We start from the raw sequence: 19,914 nt of genomic DNA, 5'->3' as shown, positions 1-19,914 counted from the left end.
TCTCATAATGTTATGCTGTACAAACGTGTTTAAGACTCTGAGTCATTCTTGGAAAAAATGGTTTCATATACAGTTTTGGTCTTGAGAAGGGTGTTGTTGTTTGCTGTCCATCTTGTGTAGAATGTTTTCTCGCTGTCTGCTAAGTGGAGCAGTGTGGTACCTTGACGACATTGGCCTTGTACATACCAGTAAAACCACTCGCATCTCTTCGGTGTTGAAGGCTTTGCTGAAATGGCACTCTCGCACACTCCAGACGCTGTTATAGTATAGATTTCATGCTAGGACCTTCCTTGGATTAAATCCGATTACCTCCCATTTCCCAGGCGCTATACAACTTCTATGAATATAATCGTCTGTTTCCATCAAACCTGCCGCTATTTATGAACCTCTGCACAAGGAAAATTTAATCTTAAAATGTACGTAATTGTTTATAAAGATACAGCTGGAACTAGTGCACCTGAATTTTTTTTGTAACCACTTCATATTTTCTTTAACAGATTGGAAAACCAGTAGATGTTGAATGCATAAAGCGTGAGACTTCTCCAGGTCTGGAGGCTTGTCATGAGACAGCCACTGCAGCAGCTGCAACCACCATCAACACACACACACTGCAGCAGCATCAGCACCTCCAACACAGGAAAGTCTGTAGTCCAGACACCAGTGCTCGTCATCCAGAGCTGGAATTATCCACTACTGACTCTGACACAGATTCTGTGGGATCAACTAGCAACCATTGTAAGTACACATGATGGTGCAAATCCCAGTGTTATAATTTTAACTATTAGGCGTTATAGGCTACCTAATGGAAACTTCTTTTTAAAGTAAATTTAAAACGAGAGGCATTACACAATTTATATTCTAAAATTCTGCCAAAAGCAGTGTCAACCAAATTACGTGGTGGAAGAACAATGGGTGTACTTAAGGTTTTATTCGAGGATGGTGAGAGTAGAATGGGTGTCAGTACAGTTATATCTCTATCCCTATTTCCCCCTTTTGTATTATATTCCCGGGGAAGCTCAAAATTTTTGTTATACAGCTCCGGGGAAATGGGATATTCTGGTTTGATCCAAGAAAAGGGAGGGTAGTTCCGATCTTCCTCGTGTGATGCTTGCAAGATTACCTATACTTTCAACGTATTGCTTGGTGTATGTTGAAACGTTCCGATAAAAGCTTATGTAACTTGTCTGTATTCATATTTGTTGGTAATTTGCCATGTCAGTCAATTAAATATACAGTATAATGCTGTGTACATATTCCAACATTTGGATCAAAATTAATGTTGCATGTCTATATGATTTTTCTCAGGTGAAACTGTGGAGGAAGCAGAGGGTCTCCTTCGAGGATGGGGTGACAGAGCCGCAGCAGGAAAGGTTGCACAGTTAGTGGCAGACTTAGTTGCTCGTCTTGCTGTCAGCGAGCGCCAGAATGCAGCTCTCAGACAACGCCTTGATGCTCAGGCACGTGTCCACAACCATACTGTCTCAGCTCTACGCAGCCAACTCCTAGCTACCACACACAACAAGGTCTCTATTTACTTCTTTATATTGGCTTCCACAGGAGCAGTTTTTTTTATTTGTATAACTAATTTATCCACGTCCCCGGTGTGTTACATAGTTAAGTGAAACTCTCAAACACTGCTTATTGAAATTTGTCGGTAGGAATAGTGATACTTATTTTCTTTTCGTGGTAAATTAAATTACGACATCTTGTAAACATTGAGCCATGGTGCGATATGCAAGAACTTGATACAGATGTAATGAGAAAATATTTTCTAACCGGTAAGATATTGTTCTACATCAAATATCAAGGTCGCAGGAAAGACTTCTTGTTTTCAAAGGTCACATACTAAAATCAACGTTTCGGTAACTCGGTGACCCTCCCACAATTCGTAAACGATGAAATATCACCCTTACAACTCATTGGGAGACTGTCTAACGCAAAGCGTTGATAGGTCTGACAAAGGGTGAAACCTCAAATTTTAGCTTAAAGCAGCCGTTTGTCGCGATGCCCGCGTAGAGTTGGTGTAAATATCAGGTTTGAGATTATGTACAAGAGCCTCTATCATAAATGCCAATTCTGAGATGTTTCTTTCCAGCCAGGATAGATTAGGAACTTTAATACCAAGATGAACTAGAAACTCTAATGGCATATTTAATCACAGATGTGTATTGCATTCACATGTGTGATTAAATATGGCATTAGATTCTTGCACTGTTCCGATCGAGTGTCGGTGTTTACCTAACATGGAGGTTTTTTTTATATGTATCTGTCCAACATAAGATAAATTACAACCACTTCACTCCAGTCTTTAAACGCTTCCTACATAGGTTTTTGTTGAATTCTTGATCACATGCTCATAATCGTCTTTGAATTCTTGTAGACTATTTGTATGTTGAATCTCTTTAGGGCATTCGGCAAAGTAGTTCCTCGTGAGGAAGAAGTAACACATTCCTAACCTGTGGGAGTTATCCTAGGTTCAGTTCTATAAAAAGTCTTCTTAGCTGCTATCAAAGTCTTTTCTACAAACTCCTTAGGATACCCTAGTTCAGTCTCAATATCCAAGATTTTCATAAATTTCTTCGAGAAACACTGGGCTGTAAACTTGCAAGGCTGAGTCTCAGGAACATAGAAAGACTCTCCTTTTTGCTTCGGTTTCATGATTGAATAGTAATGGATATAGGAAAAAATATTGGTGGTCTTCCTATATATTGTGAACTTGAAATTTTCATTCATGGTGGATCAAAACTTCCAGTAAGGGGAGTTTGCAATTCACTTTTTCCGATGTGAATTTAATAGAAGAGACAGAGTCGAGTCTTGGTAAGAACGTATCCAGGTCCAAAGAAGTCAGCCACAAGCACACGATGTCATACACATACCTGAACCATCTGACCTTGTTAGGCAGAATATCTCAGCAGTTTAGTCTAAGAATCTCAAAACAGGAGATAATGGATTTTCCATAGCTATTCCATGCTTTTGGGCATAATACTTTCCCCTCAAACACGAACTTGCAATGAATACACACAGCTCAATCAATTCAGTAATAATGTTCTTGGGGAATGGCATGGGGAATTTCCTTTGTAGGATGCTTCCTACTAGAGCTAAACACCATTCCTTTCTACTTTTGCAAGCTCTTGAAAGTGTTGTCTGCAACATGAAAAGCCTTGAGCTGTCATTCAGCTTCCCCTTGTGGATGTTTTGAAATATATAATATCAATGCACCACACAGAAACAAGCAGTATAATTATTATAATGAAAACAAAGCATTAAACCTACTAGGGTCACACAGTGTTGCACAAAGTCTGTATAAACTGCATCCACCTTTTGCTCATCTTCCAGAACATCCAAGCCTGTGTCATAATGGTTCATCAGTTGTGGAAGGTGGGAGGGACCCACTCTAAACCTATAATGGCCTGGGTTATGCAATTGCAAATCTGTGAGAATCTACCCTCTTTGAACCCTTTTTAAGATTTTTGTGTTAGGTTAGCACTGTCTATATTTTTTAAATTGCTTTATTGCCAACTTTGTCGGCTAGGGCTATAACAATTGTTGGATGATTCGTGTTTGGTCTTCTCCATAAAATTTGTAAGGTACAGGATAGGGGTTTCTGGCATTGATGAATATGGGGTTCCAGAAGTCTGGAACTGAGGGTAGAGTGCTTTGGGCATACAGTCAGTGACTTTTTTGAAGTCTAGAGGGGTTATGTTGGAAACTTTTTAGATGTCATCAGCATTTAGGGTTGCGAGAAACTCGTTTGGATTGTTCACCTTCTGGCTGAAGCATGTCATATTGTGGCTTCATTATTTCACTTATTTCTTTATCATTGTATGTTCCATCTCCTTTAAGTAGGAGCCTGTTACTAGCTTTGGTATTTCTAGTCTCATTTATAGCTCTTTGTCCCTGTTCCTCTTGGACTGTATACGATGGTCTCCATTTCTCTAACAGTTTTCTCTCGCTCTTCAGGGTGTATACACTGTTATGAAGGTTTCTCTGTTGAAATGTTTATGATGATGGTGCCATCAGTACTTGGTATTTAGGGAAAAAACAAGGGGTGTATGAGGGAGAGTGGTAATGGGAGAGTAAATAATTTTTTTTCTTGGCTTAATTGTTACAAAGGATATAAATGCCATAAAAGCTTTAATCAGTAGGTGCTACTCTTTGTATTCACCTTGGTTTGCATTTAATAGTGAAGCTTAACTTTTGCAGAATTTTTTTTTCCTTAAATACCTACCTGCAGGTAATAAGTTACTATCCACTGCCATTAGTTTGGAAAAATAAGAACAAGTTCAATAGTTTACAATTCCCAAAGATTTTAGCTACCTTTCTCTCCCATTTTACAGACATCCGAGTTATAATGTTAGGAAGCATTGTTCAAAATTACTACACAGTAAATTTAAATTTACTTTCGTATAGTAATTCACTGTTGGTAGCGATTACAGGGCTAAGGATCCTGTGTACAGTCATATCAGGTCACTTGTTATAACTGTAATACAGTGGAACCTCGGCCTATGAGTTTAATCCATTCTGTGACCTAGCTTGTAAATCAATTTATCTCGTTTAAATTAACTGAAATGCCATTAATCCATTCCAGTGGAATTCCTGCTCTCAGGAGACAGGACAAAATACTTCAATATAATGCTAATATCAACTCTACGGCTTATTTATCTATCACAATTGATCTAATATGACATAAACAATATAAATAACATAGAACATGATATATACTCTAGAATGAATAAAATGTCATGTGAAGAGTGGCAGCGGCCATTCCTGCTCCCGCTCTGACCATGTTTTCCCATGCTCTTATTATAAGAGAAAATGGAATGTTTGTGAGGCTAACTGCACTAGATCACTAGTTTCATAAGAGAATATAAAGAAATAATCTGGTTTTATAGTGTGTACACGAACATATTTACCTTGGAGAAGTGATGCTGGCGGAGGTTGAGACTGGAAAAGATAAGCAGAGCAGTGTATGCTGTCAGTGGCCCTATAAACAACAACATTGGAGAATTTCTTTTCATCGTTTTTCTATCACTTAACTTGCTACATTTCATCACTGAACTTAACTGCTACAAACTTTATTTTTTTCACATTTCACTGATTTTTGGCTTCACATTTTCCTCACTTTCATCTGCAGGGCATTTCAATAAAAACCTGTCCAAGGAGGTTTGTTTCATCCTCCATCTTTTCTTGGACAAAGGTCCGCAGCTTAGAAATTATTGTAATGCCCTTGGCTGGCGCTATAGCCTTTATTGACTCCTCCTGCTTTAGTATTGTACACATGGTAGAAGTACTTCGCTCATACTGTCTGGCCAAATCCACAACCCCCACACCTCACTTGTGTTTATCTATGATTTCATGCTTTAATTCAATGAACATCATCCTCTTTTTCTTCTCAGCACTGTCCTTTGCACTTACTTAGGACCCATAGTTAGAAAAAAGAAATTTGGCAAAATAACAGCACAAAATGGAAGCAAAACACGAGAAGTAAACACATGCACTGCTGAGGGATGATGTGGCGGCATTCTGAAGCTTGCTCATTATTATGAGGAAGCTCTAAACCCGTAGGATTATACAGCACCTGTGGGGGGAGGGGATGGAAGATATTCAGGCTTAATTTAGCGAACTGGCACAGCGTCAAGGAACCTCCCTTGAGGGGAAAGCTCGCTCGTAACTTGGAGCAAAGAATCGACCAAGTGACAGCTCCTATCTTGAAAACTCTTACGTTGGGGTACTCACAAGTCAAGGTACCACTGTATTAGATATGTAGGAAGTACATTTTGAAATTTGAACACTAGATTTTGTGAACACAGCACATTATCATGTAGGAGCCTTACTGGTATGGATGTGCAAGTGATAAAAGCTAGTGGACAATGAATAGAATAGGGATGTAGTAAGATTATCAGAAGATTCTATACAGAGTGTCGGGAGGCTTGAAGTAATAAGTTTTATAATTTTTGCTTTACTATATAAAGCATTTGTAAAGATTTGGAAATAGTCATGAAGTAGAACTTTAAATTAGTACACGTAGTATTAGTAGTAGGTTGGTAGACAGCAACCGCCCAGGGAGGTACTACCATTCTGCCGAGTGAGTGTAAAGCGAAAGCCTGTAATTGTTTTACATGATGGCAGGATTGCTGGTGTCTTTTGTCTGTCTCATAAATATGCAAGATTACAGGTATGTCTTGCTACTTCTACTTACACTTAGGTCACACTACACATACATGTACATGTTTATTTATACACACTTATCTGAGTTTTCTTTGATTTTATCTTAATAGTTCTTGGTCTTATTACTTTTCCTTTTATATCCATGGGGAAGTGGAATAAGAATCTTTCCTCCGTAAGCCATGCGTGTTGTAAAAGTCAACTAAAATGCCAGGAACAATGGGCTAGTAACCCCTTTTCCTGTAATTACTAAAAAGAATAAGAAAATTGTCAAAGTGGGAAGTCTGTGCGTGGATGTTGTGCAAATGATAAGAGATGATTGTGGATGTTATGAATTAGAAGAAACTGGATGTCCTGGCTTTAAGTGAAACAAAGCTGAAAGGGGTGGGAGAGTTTCAGTGGAGAGGAATAAATGGGATTAGGTCAAGGGTTTCAAATAGAGTTAGAGCTAAAGAAGGAGTAGCAGTAATGTTTAAGGATAAGATATGGAAGGAAAAGAGGGACTATAAATGTATTCAAGGATTATGTGGAGTAAAATAAAGGTTGGATGTGAAAAGTGGGTTATAGTTAGCGTATATGCACCTGGAGAAGAGAGAAGTGTAGAGGAGAGAGATTTTGGGAAATGTTGAGTGAATGCATGGGGAGTTTTGAACCAAATGTGAGAGTAATGGTGGTTGGGGATTTCAATGCTAAAGTGGGCAAAACTGTTGTGGAGGGAGTAGTAGGTAAATTTGGGGTACCAGGGGTAAATGAAAATGGGGAGCATTTAATTGAGCTATGTGTAGAGAGAGATTTGGTAATACATATTTTATGAAAAAGAGAGTAAATAATACAAGGTATGATATAGCATGTAATGAAAATAGTTTGTTAGATTATGTATTGGTGGATAAAAGGTTGATGGGTAGGCTGCAGGATGTACACGTTTATAGAGGGGCAACTGATATATCGGATCATTATTTAGTTGTAGCAACAGTTAGAGTAAGAGGTAGATGAGAAAAGAGGAAAATGGCAACAACAAGCAAGAGGGACGTAAAAGTGTATAAACTAAGGAAGGGGAAGTTTGGGTGAGATATAAGCAACTGTTGGCAGAAAGGTGGGCTGGTGCCAGTATGAGTAGTGGGGGGGGGGGGGGAGGTTGAAGAGGGTTGGAATAGTTTTAAAAATGCAGTATTAGAATGTGGGGCAGAAGTTTGTGGTTATAGGAGGGTGGGTGCAGGAGGAAAGAGGAGTGATTGGTGGAATGAAGTAAAGGGTGTGATAAGAGAAAAGGTTAGCTTATGAGAAGTTTTTACAAAGCAGAAGTGTTATAAGAAGAGTAGAGTATATGGAGAGTAAAAGAAAGGTAAAGAGAGTGCAAAAGGAGAGCAGATGGTTGAGTGGGAGAGGCACTGTCAAGAAATTTTAATGAAAATAAGAAAAATTTTTGGAGTTAAACAAGTTAAGAAAGCCTAGAGAACAAATGGATTTGTCAGTTAAAAACAAAGTAGGGGAGTTAGATGGGGAGATGGAGGTTTTGGGTAGATGGCAAGAATATTTTGAGGAACTTTTAAATGTCGACGAAGAAAGGGAAGCGGTAATTTCATGCACTGGCCAGGGAGGTATACCATCTTTTTGGAGTGAAGAACAGCAGGATGGGAGTGTGGGGGGAGGTGCATGAGGCATTACGTAGAATGAAAGGGGGTAAAGCAGCTGGAACTGACGGGATCATGACAGAAATGTTAAAAGCAGGGGGGGATAGTGTTGGAGTAGTTGGTATTTTTGTTTAATGTATGAAAGAGGGGAAGGTACCTAGGGATTGGCGGAGAGCATGTATAGTCCCTTTATATAAAGGGAAGGGGGACAAAAGACTGTAAAAATTATAGAGGAATACGTTTATTGAGTATACCAGGAAAAGTGTAGATGAGCAAGGTTTCAGAGTTGGTAGGGGATGTGTAGATCGTGTTTACATTGAAGCATATATGTGAACAGTACATACTTAGATAAAGGTAGGGAAGTTTTTATTGCATTTGTGAATTTAGAAAAGGCATATGATAGTGGATAGGGGAGCAATGTGGCAGATGTTGCAAGTATATGGAATAGGTGGTAAGTTACTAAATGCTGTAAAGAGTTTTTATGAGGATAGTGAGGCTCAGGTTAGGGTGTGTAGAAGAGAGGGAGAATACTTCCCGGTAAAAGTAGGTCTTAGACAGGGATGTGTAATGTCACCATGGTTGTTTAATGTATTTATAGATGGGGTTGTAAAAGATGTAAATGCTAGGGTGTTCGGGAGAGGGGTGAGATTAAATTATGGGGAATTAAATACAAAATGGGAATTGACACAGTTGCCTTTTGCTGATGATACTGTGCTTATGGGAGATTCTAAAGAAAAATTACAAAGGTTAGTGGATGAGTTTGGGAGTGTGTGTAAAGGTAGAAAGTTGAAAGTGAACAAAGAAAAGTGTAAGGTGATGAGGGTATCAAATGATTTAGATAAAGAAAAATTGGATATCAAATTGGGGAGGAGTATGGAAGAGGTGAATGTTTTCAGATACTTGGGAGTTGACGTGTCGGCGGATGGATTTATGAAGGATGAGGTTAATCATAGAATTGATGAGGGAAAAAAGGTGAGTGGTGCGTTGAGGTATATGTGGAGTCAAAAAAAAGTTATCTATGGAGGCAAAGAAGGGAATGTATGAAAGTATAGTAGTACCAACACTCTTATATGGGTGTGAAGCTTGGGTTGTGAATGCAGCAGCAAGGAGGTGGTTGGAGGCAGTGGAGATGTCCTAAGTGCAATGTGTGGTGTAAATATGCAGAAAATTCGGTGTGTGGAAATTAGGAAGTGTGGAGTTAATAAAAGTATTAGTCAGAGGGCAGAAGAGGGGTTGTTGAGGTGGTTTGGTCATTTAGAGAGAATGGATCAAAGTAGAATGACATGGAGAGCATTCAAGTCTATAGGGGAAGGAAGGCGGGGTAGGGGTCGTCTTCGAAAAGGTAAGGGAGGTTTTGTGGGCGAGGGGCTTGGACTTCCAGCAGGCGTGCATGAGCGTGTTCGATAGTGAATGGAGACAAATGGTATTTGGGACCTGACAATCTGTTGGAGTGTGAGCAGGGTAATATTTAGTGAAGGGATTCAGGGAAACCGGTTATTTTTATATAGCCGGACTTAGAGTCCTGGAAATGGGAAGTACAATGCCTGCACTCTAAAGGAGGGGTTTCAGGATATTAGCAGTTTGGAGGGATATGTTGTGTCTATACGTATATGCTTTTAAACTGTTGTTCCGAGTACCTCTGCAAAAACAGTTATTATGTGTGAGTGAGGTGAAAGTATTTTCTTTTTGGGTCACCCTGCCTCGGTGGGAGACGGCCGACTTGTTAATGAAAATTAGTATATATATATTTTTTTTTAACTGCCTGTTAAAACAGAATAGAATGCCAAACTTTAACGGCATGTCTTATCAGTTATTCTTTTTCAGGATGAAGATCAGTTGCATGAGAAGGTCCGTGTGATGGAGGGCGAGTTGCGATCATTACGTGAAGAGTTACGTGCTCGTCCTCCCTCATCTGTGATAGCTCCCACCTCCCCTGTTAAGACAGAGCCCAGCGATGTTACCGACATATGTTAGGCCGCTGCCTGAGCACTGGCTCGTGCTGTCCCCAGTACCGCAGAGATGGTCGCAGTACAAATGTGGCGCAGATGTGCCGCCTGGGCTGCCTGCTGCTGCTGCTGCTGTTGGGCACCTGGGCCTAGGCTGCTGCTGCGGACCCGTGGTCACAACTTTCTTGTGGCTGCGGGTGGCCGCCCCTCTCACCAGCTTTTGCCTCAGGCCTGTGCCTGTAGTTGGGTGGGGTGGGGGCCGCGCCATGATCTCAGCCCGTACTCACCGCACGGGTTTCACTTGGTGCTACGCCACAGCCGTGTGTCGGGTGGTGCCACTGGCCGTACATGGTGCTCATGTGGGGCCACTGCCCCTCTGGTGTACAGAGGCTGTGTGGTGCCGCCCCGGCACCAGGACGCTCTGGGGGCCCAAGGGGGTGTCACTGCCCCTCAGGGTCTAGGAAAAGCAAGTACAAACGCATAAGTTAACGAATCTGCTTTCTTGGGAAGGTTAAATATAAAAAATTTAATGATTATATAAGTGGTTTACCTATGGTAAACCTACTGCCTGGTGAGCAGTGGGCAGTAGTGTGGCCTAGGTCAGCTCACCAAGAAACCTAGTCCACATAGTCCTACTGCTGCCCTTATAACCACGCACGCGCGCACCAACCCAGTGATGACTGTACCCGCGTCAGCTATGCAGTGTTAAATCGAGTCAGATGTTGCTTGAAGCATCTCATGTTGGTGGAGCGCCACTTGAACGCCATGACCAGAGACCCAAAAAAACACTGGCCTATAGAAACTGTTATTTAAGAGAATTATAATTGTACCATTTAGGGACCCAGGTCACGGCGTTCACTTTGGCCGCTTATTTGTGTTCATCTATGTAACTAGTTAATTCTTTGTGTAATGATTAAATCTTACACTGTTATTTATAATATTCTACTCTGCTAGTACACGTGCAGCCGTGCGTGCAAGGGGTGGAGTCTCCACAATCTCTACCCCCTCCCCTCCCTCACTACCCTGGCCTGGCGGTCTGTGCCAAGTTCATCTTGCCCTCCCCTTCCTCCTAACTTACCTGTCATTTGTTTCTAATAAGTACATAAGGTTATTTAGGTGACTCATCAAGCAAAGCTTGGTCTAGGATTTATTATTTTTGGTAGAACTGGCCCCATCCCCTTTTCCTTGTCCTCCCGTTATAGCCATGGCAGCTGTGGTCCACCCACCTGTCATGGCCTGTTGTGTTGTAGCTGCCAATGTAGGCTGCCCATCAGCCACCCACCACTGCCACTCCTTCCAGAGTGCCATTATGATGGATGACAGGTGGACAGAGTATGAGGTGAGTCAGCCATGTAAAATGTGTGGGAAGGTAGTGCAGTGGACATGTGATGTTCACGGCATATGATGACCGTCCGGCTCAGAGCCCTGCACATCTTCCTACCACTACATCCACCCAGTACAGTTACCACCAGCCAGGTGGGCACACTGCGGCACACTCCCAGTGAGAACACAACCCAGTCAGTCAGTTCCGCAGATGTGACAAAACTCCAAAAAAAAAAAAACCTGAATTTATTTGTTATACTCAATGGGTGGCACTAAAATAAAACTGTGTCCAAAGACAATTATATTTTTACCCTTAGTCCTAAAATTTTGTAGTGTTAATAAGACACCTGTGTAGACCAATTTTATTAGTAAATAATGTTTTATATAGGAAACATCTGTACCTCAAAACTAGTCTTATTACGCTTATCAAAATACTGTAATGACTTCCTTCACATTTGTCCTACAGGTGGGGATATACTACAGAACATCTGTTTGTTTGGTTTACAATTGCATATATGCTACACTATAATATATTCAATACAATGTACTTGGAAACCCTACCTGCAACTCAAAACTTGCTCATGCATTTAATAAAATACAGCATCTTCTTTACTGACATGTCTGATTTGCAGGTAGGGATACTACTGTGCATCTGGAATAAGACCCATATCCATATATCTTAAACTATTTACAATAGCATATATGCTAAAATTCTTGAACATTTTCCCTTAAAGGGATGCACCTTGATGCAGGTGAAGGGCTCTTGAGCCAAAGAATTGGAGTTACCCTCCCTTTCCTTTGATTAAATCTGATTACCTCCCATTTTTCAAGGTACCGTATGATCCCCAGGGATTTAGCAATACCCCCCTAACCCCATGAAAAAAAAAATTACTTATTACACAATGTAAGTCTACCTGAATAAGTGGGAAAACATGTTACCATGCTTACTGGATAGTTAAATACACTTACCCCACCTGTAAGGTTGTTCTTCCCTTTTGGAAGTTACAAAATCTAAAGATAGATATGCACTAAAACCATGTTTCCTGTGCATTACTATATAGGGGCAAGATTCTTTAGTGCACTTAAGAAATCAACAACTCATGATTGACACTATGAAACTGGTACATACTTGCCCATCATTTTGTAAATCAAAATCAGACTTCAGCACCACATCCAGAAACAGTATAATAATTATTCATTTTATAAGGCTCTTGAGAAAGTTTTAAAAGTAAATATAAAGGGAGGGAAAGATCACTTCAATCTAGTCACAACTTAGTTTGCAATTACAGCACACTATTTTAATGACAAGTCATTTGAACTTGCTACACACCAGTTTTAAAATATGAATGATTAACAGATGTTTGCATGACAATTGTAAAATTTAGGACATGCAAGCATTACAATGAAAAGCAACCTTTTAATCTTACAACTTTCATGAAATCTATTTATAATTGCAGTAATTGAAAGATAAGAAACTAAAGATAAATAAAATCTGAGCACCAATTACAAAATGAAATAGTTAAACAAAAATAAACATACACTTGAAAAGGTTAGCTTGCACAGGAATATTAAGTGAAAAGCCACTGAAGAGTATCAGTGTGTGACTGCATTCTGAAAGTTTAATAGGAATATTTCTGCTTAAACTTTATAAAAAAAAATTCCTACATCCTTTGGAATAACCTATTAACATTTATCAAGATCATAAGATACTTTAGAATTCTGTCTGGTAACTTATTAATGTAAAACCAATAATAATTTGCTCAAAAACACATGGACTAGGAAATTATACTGAAATCTTTAAAGCTAAGGAAATTCATACCTTAGATGATTCTAAATAAATACAAATGTACAGTACCACAGATATACCATCAAATCCCATGAAAATCTAGCTTATTTGAAAGATCAATTACTGTACTGATGAAAAATCTGTACGTATCACTTGATGAATCTTAAAATCCTGAATCTGTACCAAATATCCCATACAATAAAGATAAGTACTGTCCATTAGTTTAAAACATGTAATGTGCCAATTATCTCATGACTTGGTCTTTAATTGGTGCACATGAAACTTGTAGGTACAGTACATTTACCCCTATAAATCTGCAGGGATTACATTCCTTGGTAGAGATCCAGCAAAAAATATTCACTTCAAATAATAAAAAAATTAAGTGTGCATATTTTTATTCATAATTATGCTCATTTGTTGCAGACAAAATATCTCTAAAATGGGTAATATTGACATTTATAATGAATATCAAGAGTAACTTTCATAGGTTATGGATACACTGCTAAGTGGATTTTTCTTTGAAAAACTGTACAAGTTTTTGATCACATACTGGTAAGAATGAAACATTCTTAAGCCATTATATATCTTCAATAATTTCTATCATTTAAAATTTCTCATTCTTATAATCCTATGTTAATGCAGAAAATGCAACCTGCTTCAATTATTGCAATGCTAAACCAGGATACAGAATTCCTTAGCTGACAGTTGCTAAAGCAGGTATTTAACATATGGATGGTAATTAATTTATATCTAATGTACAAAAGATGGTAGACAACTGCCTAATTCCTTTCCAATCTTAAGATATACATCAATGTCTAAAGCTCTAAACTGTGGCACTACTCTATTTCTGAGTAATTAAATAATCCTAAAACCAATGGAAACATTTAGAGCCTAACTTTAAAATAGAATGGTTATCAAGAAATGTGTTTATCAGTAAACTGGGTAATTTCTAGGCACAAATACCACATTGGAATGTTGGTGGAATGATCAACACTGCAGACTGAAACTGACTTTAACAGTAAGCCTTATCATAAGAATCTGGAGTAACATTTAAGAAACTTCACAGAAGCTTCTGTTATCTTCATATCTAGTCAAAATATCTGTATGACAAGCTACCATGTAACTGATTATTTAAAAATATAAACAAATTTTACAATTATTTATATACAAACGAGAAATTCTTTCACTAAAAGAAAACGTCCAAAGAACTGTAACAGATCTATGAAATAAGTATGCTAATATTTTAAGTTTCAAAACAATAGTCATTCATCTTAATAATTTGCTATATTGTTAACAGACTGAAAATACATCATGGCAATTAATATAGTATATCAATGCAAGATCTTTTAAGTGTACCCAAATAAACACTATGTTAGAAAAATTATGTACTTATAAAAATTCATGCACAAAGATGCAAAGTTATTCATACGACTGGTTTAATAAGATTCAACATAACTAAGTACTACTATAAAACTAAAATATTGTCACATTTGTTGTAATGTTCTATATCTAAAAGTACATTATTGTTTGTGTAAAAATATCCTATGGCAGTAATGATTAAAACCTTTGATATAATGTATTAAAAATACCATGTAAAAGGAATGTCACCTTATTATGACTATTACAAATAATGAATCTTTAAAGTCCTAATGGAAACAATATGGGAATGCAAGAAACTTTGGATCTTGTACCTTACTTTTAACACTCAAACTTAAAAGAGCTTTTAACCAGGGCCATATTGAAGGGGGATTCACATATTTAACTTGCCCCCAAAATGTTTCCTGAATTTGACACTTTATTTACTATATTATCATAACTAATGAGTTAACTACTCAGATAACCCAACTCTCATGCCCAAAATGAACTACTGGATATGACTGAGGTTTAACAGTTATTATTCTGATGCTGGAATGTACAAAAATTTTAATTTAACATAACCTGGACCTGTTTTATTAATCTCCCATTTTTAACAATACTGTACAATAATCATGTTGTGGTTTCAATATAACATTACATTTATCTGTACTTAAAAGTCTAACCACAGTCTATTTAGTTATCTCACAACCAATTATCTATTCTATGGAACCACTTTTACTTTTGCACTACTGAGACAACAACATCACAATGACCAACTACCAAGGAAACCAAAACATGAACATTATTAAGGCAAGAAGTTAGTAAACAAAAGCAAATGGTGGAAATAAGATCACTGTACCCTGATACACTGGGAACAACAATCTTGAAGTATGGAATGTTCCTGTTTAGCATCTGAACATTCAAATGTAACCTTGTGGCTGATATAAAAAAAAAAAAACAGAACCATAGGATCCATACTGTTTGATAAACTGGAATTAAAAAATATTTTACATTTCACCTACCCTATATGAGAAAAAGTCTTGACACTTGACTTGCACATTTCGTGCCCATTTTAATTTTCACAATCATTGTTTGGTAAATGCCATATGTTTAATAACAATCCCCAACATCATTTATAATGAAGGGGTGGGAAGGAGAAGGGGAAGGGAATGATCCTTGAATAAATTTCTTGGACAGCCAGAGCACATCTATTACATCATACGAAATCTTTAAGGGAAGTACGTCTCTTGACACAGGTGAAGGATTGTAATAAAGTTGGTAGAATTACCGACAATATGTAAAGTATATAACAGCTTGACAAAGCTTCTGGGGAGCGAAACGTTGCCACAATAAAAATGTCACATTAGTTGCACTTGTGTCCTTTTACTTTACATGGTGAAGGATTCTTGATCTACAGAATTGGACCAAACCTCCACTTCCTTGGATCAAACGTGATTGCCGCCCATTCCACAGGCACTACATAACTCTTAGGGATTTGGAGTTTTCCCTTAAATATCCACCAAAGGATGGATATTTATGGCAGGTAGGCAGCCACTCCCATCAGTTTCACTCCAGATTAGGTTGGCCAGACGTCCTGCCTAAGGACAGTCCTGCTTTTAAGCACTCTGTCCTCCGCCCTGCGCCAACTCAAGCAGGGCATAATTTGTCCTCTTTTTTGGGGGGCCTGTCTAAAAAGAATTATATAAATTATATTACGTATACTGAAACCGCTGGAACTGAAGGCCACACTAGCCAATGACGTATTTTTATAATTTTATGTAGTTGCTGTTGGAAACACTATGCGCAGAGCCGCAGTATGAGTATACAAGACGAATCCAGCTATCAATCAAGTGTACATTGGAGTCTGAGACAGTCTGCTAAAGGCCGCAGTGGGGAGTGGATGACTTTATTAGAATAACACAAAATAGCATTCATCAAATTATAGTGATATTCGACAAATAATTCTCCTAAGTATATTTTGTATATTTTCTACAACTTTTTATATATTTCAAATCATAAAACATGTGTAAGTTGGGTTAAATCTCCAGGCTTAAGAATTTAGTAATTAAAGTACCAGAATTTGGTAATTTATGTATTTTGGTTATTATAATATAATGAAGTAAAAATGTATTTTCATTTACATACACACACGTAGCGGCTGTGTCCTTTTTGGAGATTTGAAAATGGCCACCCTACTTTGTATACTCCCTATTCAAGATCACAACTGATGATCAGGGATGGTTACTATGCACTATGTCCTTAAGAAACATTTCATTAAGAAGAGACCCAAACACTTTAAAAAAAAAAAAGTGGGGGTAAACAGAGCGAGAGAAAGATTAAAGGTTATGTTTGGTTGCGACTGAACTTCAGTTTTTCCAAAATGATGGAAAAGTTCTGGAACAATGACAAAACAGGCTCTGTGGTACATCATACAAAGGATAGATCAGAGGATCTGGAAGCTGCAGTCATTCAGGATAAGTAAGTGTATGCTTGACAACTTTATCAGACGAGGTAATTACAAGGGCATTTAGCTGGAGAAATGGAGAAACTTCATCATATTCATGGGGATGTGCTAAACCCGTAGGAATCATACAGTACCTAAGGAATGGGAGATAAGGTTTGCTCCAAGGAGAAGGTAACGTCTAATTACACGGATTAATAAGAACTCTTCATCAGTATCACGGCACCTACAATTGAAGGGTAAAGGAACAAAGAATCAGAAGAAAGTAATTTTTTATCACTGGGGCGGGGAGCGCTCGGTGTGGATGGCCGATTACCGCACTATGGATATTAATGTTTAATTGGGGGAAAATCTTTCATTCTCAATAGCACGTTTTTCCAATGACATACTCGATATACTACTACCCAGCTCACAAGTACTTTAATTCGTCATTTTACAGTTGGTATCTTACTCACTCGAATGACACTACGTATGTGAGCCATTTAAGCCCTACTGAGACTGGCCAGAAACTGGATGGGTAACCACTTGGAGTTAGGGTATCCATAACTACAGGGACTTCAACAAACCATATTCATCCTGTCTCAAACAGGATATACAGTACCTATACTCATCCCTCTATTTATTTACGCATACATATAAGAATGTAAAGTGATCTTGAATACAATATCAAAGACCATTAAACCATTCCCTGACATTAAAAACTCCCTCTTAGTTAAAATACAGCGACTTCATTATTTATCATATATTTACTAAACCATCTCCTTAGTTATAATTGCATTTAAAGTGAAGTATTAACACCGCAGGGTTCATACAGAGCCTGGGGATTGGAGACAATCACATTTGATTCACGGGAAGGGTAGCTCCTTTCACCAGCATGAAGGCAGCACCCTGCAAGCTCTCAGCATTTCATTTCCTCCTTCACTTCCCTTTATCACCTATTTTAACACGAGAAATAATGTAAAAACGGTCATCATCTACACTAATAATCATTACTAAAATAACTGAGAGAGATAATGTTTACTTACCGTTCATACCGAATTAGCATGGGCATAATAGAGGGATTGACAGACAGCAGTTGGCGGTGATGGTGAGGAAGGGGGCATGAGGTAGTGATAACTGTTGTAGTGGTAGGAGGGAAGGAGGGGGATGGGGTGGCGGCAGCGGGTAGTGTTGATGGTGGTAATGGCGGTGGTTGTGGTGGGTGGTAGTGATGGGTGGTGGTAGCGATGGGTGCGCGGTGACGGTGGTAGTAGTGGGAGGTGGGGGGAGTGAAGGCATGCACACATGTGGTAGCACAAGCTTGGTGCAGGTGGGGAGCGGGGGTGGCCAGTGGTGTGGGGACTGGGAAAGGGAGAGACTTAGAGTGGGGTGCCAATCATGCATACCACCATAATATTAACTTAAAATATTTACAACATTACGCACGTCGAGTGTAACACCAGAAATTGGACAATGTATCATCATTAATTATGGCCCTTAATAAAAGCTTCAACGTGGGTTGAATGGAGACAGTGGAAGGAAAATGAAGAGGGCATGAGGGCAGTGCCTGAGAGCAGGTGATAAACTTGTGTGTGGGGAATGCAGTAGCTCCAACCGTACAAGTGTAGACTGCTACAACCACCAGCTATCCTCCACCACACACTTCCTCTCTACATTCTGCTGTTCAGACAACAGTAAATGGGTGCTAATGTTAGTCGATTGTTGTGGTCAAATGGGAAAAAGTTCAAATTCAAATAATGAAGTCAGGTCACCATGAGCTTAGATCTTCTTCAGCAACTACAAATATATATCCCACACCACCTTACTAAAGAATTGTATAAGACATTAAGTATAACTGCTAATATTAGGCCTATCCTCAAGTGTGCGTCGCCAACATGGGGCCACTCGCCAAAGAAACTTGAGAAAATACAATATTCGCGAGACTGGTAGAGCAGAGGAATGAACTAAGTGTCTTTACTACTGTTGGTTTATATGGCAGGGAAAATAATTTAATACGGCAAAAAGCAATGCTGGAGAACTCAATAAACAAAAATGCGAATAATGGGTAACTTGTGTTTTTTGTCGGGCCATGAAAGCAAAGACCATCTGCTATATTCAATGAGAGAGACTGCATAAGTCTCGAGGAGAGCCAGCGGGCACAGACGGTGGCTAAAAATGCAGATGAACCAGTGACGTACGGAAACACTTTCAGTCTCTGGGTAGTAAGCGGAGTGAACTAAACTGAGGTGATGGAGGCAAACAAATTACACATTTTCAATAGTAGTATGGTCAGACTCTGGAGGACAGACATAAGTAAAGCCGGTCGATAAAGTGGGGCCAGGAGCTGTGAATCGACTCCTTAGAAACGCAAATAGGTGATTACATCACTCTCCACACATTAAAATCGTTGTTAAAGATATTCGTGATTTTTAACAACGGCAAATGTGTTGTAAACTAAATCCAGAACCTAGCTATCACAATTCTGTAACCCTACCAAGATTCATTTTTGGGCTAAACCAAACAGTTTTCTGACACAGACATATCTACAATGAGATCCATCGTCGGATCCCTGGCGCTCTCCAAATCCAACTCTATCTTTGGAAAACTTTTATTTCCGCAGAGTAGTAGACCTAAAGAATGTATTAAAAAAGGAAGTGTACGGTGCTACAATCACTGGAAATTTAAAATATGAAAAACCCAAAGACGGGACACCATGAGCATAGTTCTGCTCAAGTACCTACCTATACGTAAAAGCCCACACAGTGGTAGCACTGCTCGTCATCAAATGAAACAATGTAAATGCAACTCAAATTCTACACGAAAACTTTTAGAGCTGTATGTACACACTCCGAGGTGAACGAGTTGTTGGGCAGGAGAATGCATTAGTGAGGAGCTAGACTAACTCGTTACAATGACGCCACCACCACCACTATTAAGATTACCCTTCTTTTACTCTTCGCTGTAAATTAGACGACACTGAACAATTAGAAGTCTCAATGTATCTGCAACCCCTTTCTTCTAACATACTATAACGTTAGACATTGTGAGAATGCATTCAAAGTATGCTGAGCACCCCAATGGATAGGGTGCGGGCGGAGGCCAGTGTATGAACCCTTATAAGAACAAGCGGGTGGAGGCCATATCAAGGGCTGCCGTCATATACAACGATTTAAACTCACCATGTGCCACCCAACCCACTTCTCGCATCTCGATTTCTTTGATTTACCCCACTTTCATTGAATCCCAATATGAATAAGCTTAAACATG

General features: G+C 39.0%; 1 protein-coding gene across 1 annotated transcript in view; it reads left to right on the top strand.

The window, feature by feature from the left end:
- The window catches only part of Snoo (Sno oncogene), a gene marked incomplete in the record, with an annotated part of 473,129 nt that extends 457,067 nt beyond the window's left edge, over positions 1 to 16,062 (top strand). Inside the window, 3 exon segments of the mRNA XM_070096347.1 lie at positions 498 to 735; positions 1,306 to 1,523; positions 9,621 to 16,062. Coding sequence (XP_069952448.1) covers positions 498 to 735; positions 1,306 to 1,523; positions 9,621 to 9,770 — 606 coding nt within the window.
- Positions 16,063 to 19,914: the final 3,852 nt, after the last annotated feature.

The sequence above is a fragment of the Cherax quadricarinatus genome, chromosome 53, assembly GCF_038502225.1.
Source record: "Cherax quadricarinatus isolate ZL_2023a chromosome 53, ASM3850222v1, whole genome shotgun sequence".
NCBI classification, from domain to species: Eukaryota; Metazoa; Arthropoda; class Malacostraca; order Decapoda; family Parastacidae; genus Cherax; species Cherax quadricarinatus.
The sequence above is the reverse complement of the archived record's forward strand: the minus strand, read 5'-3'. Positions and strand labels throughout refer to the sequence as shown.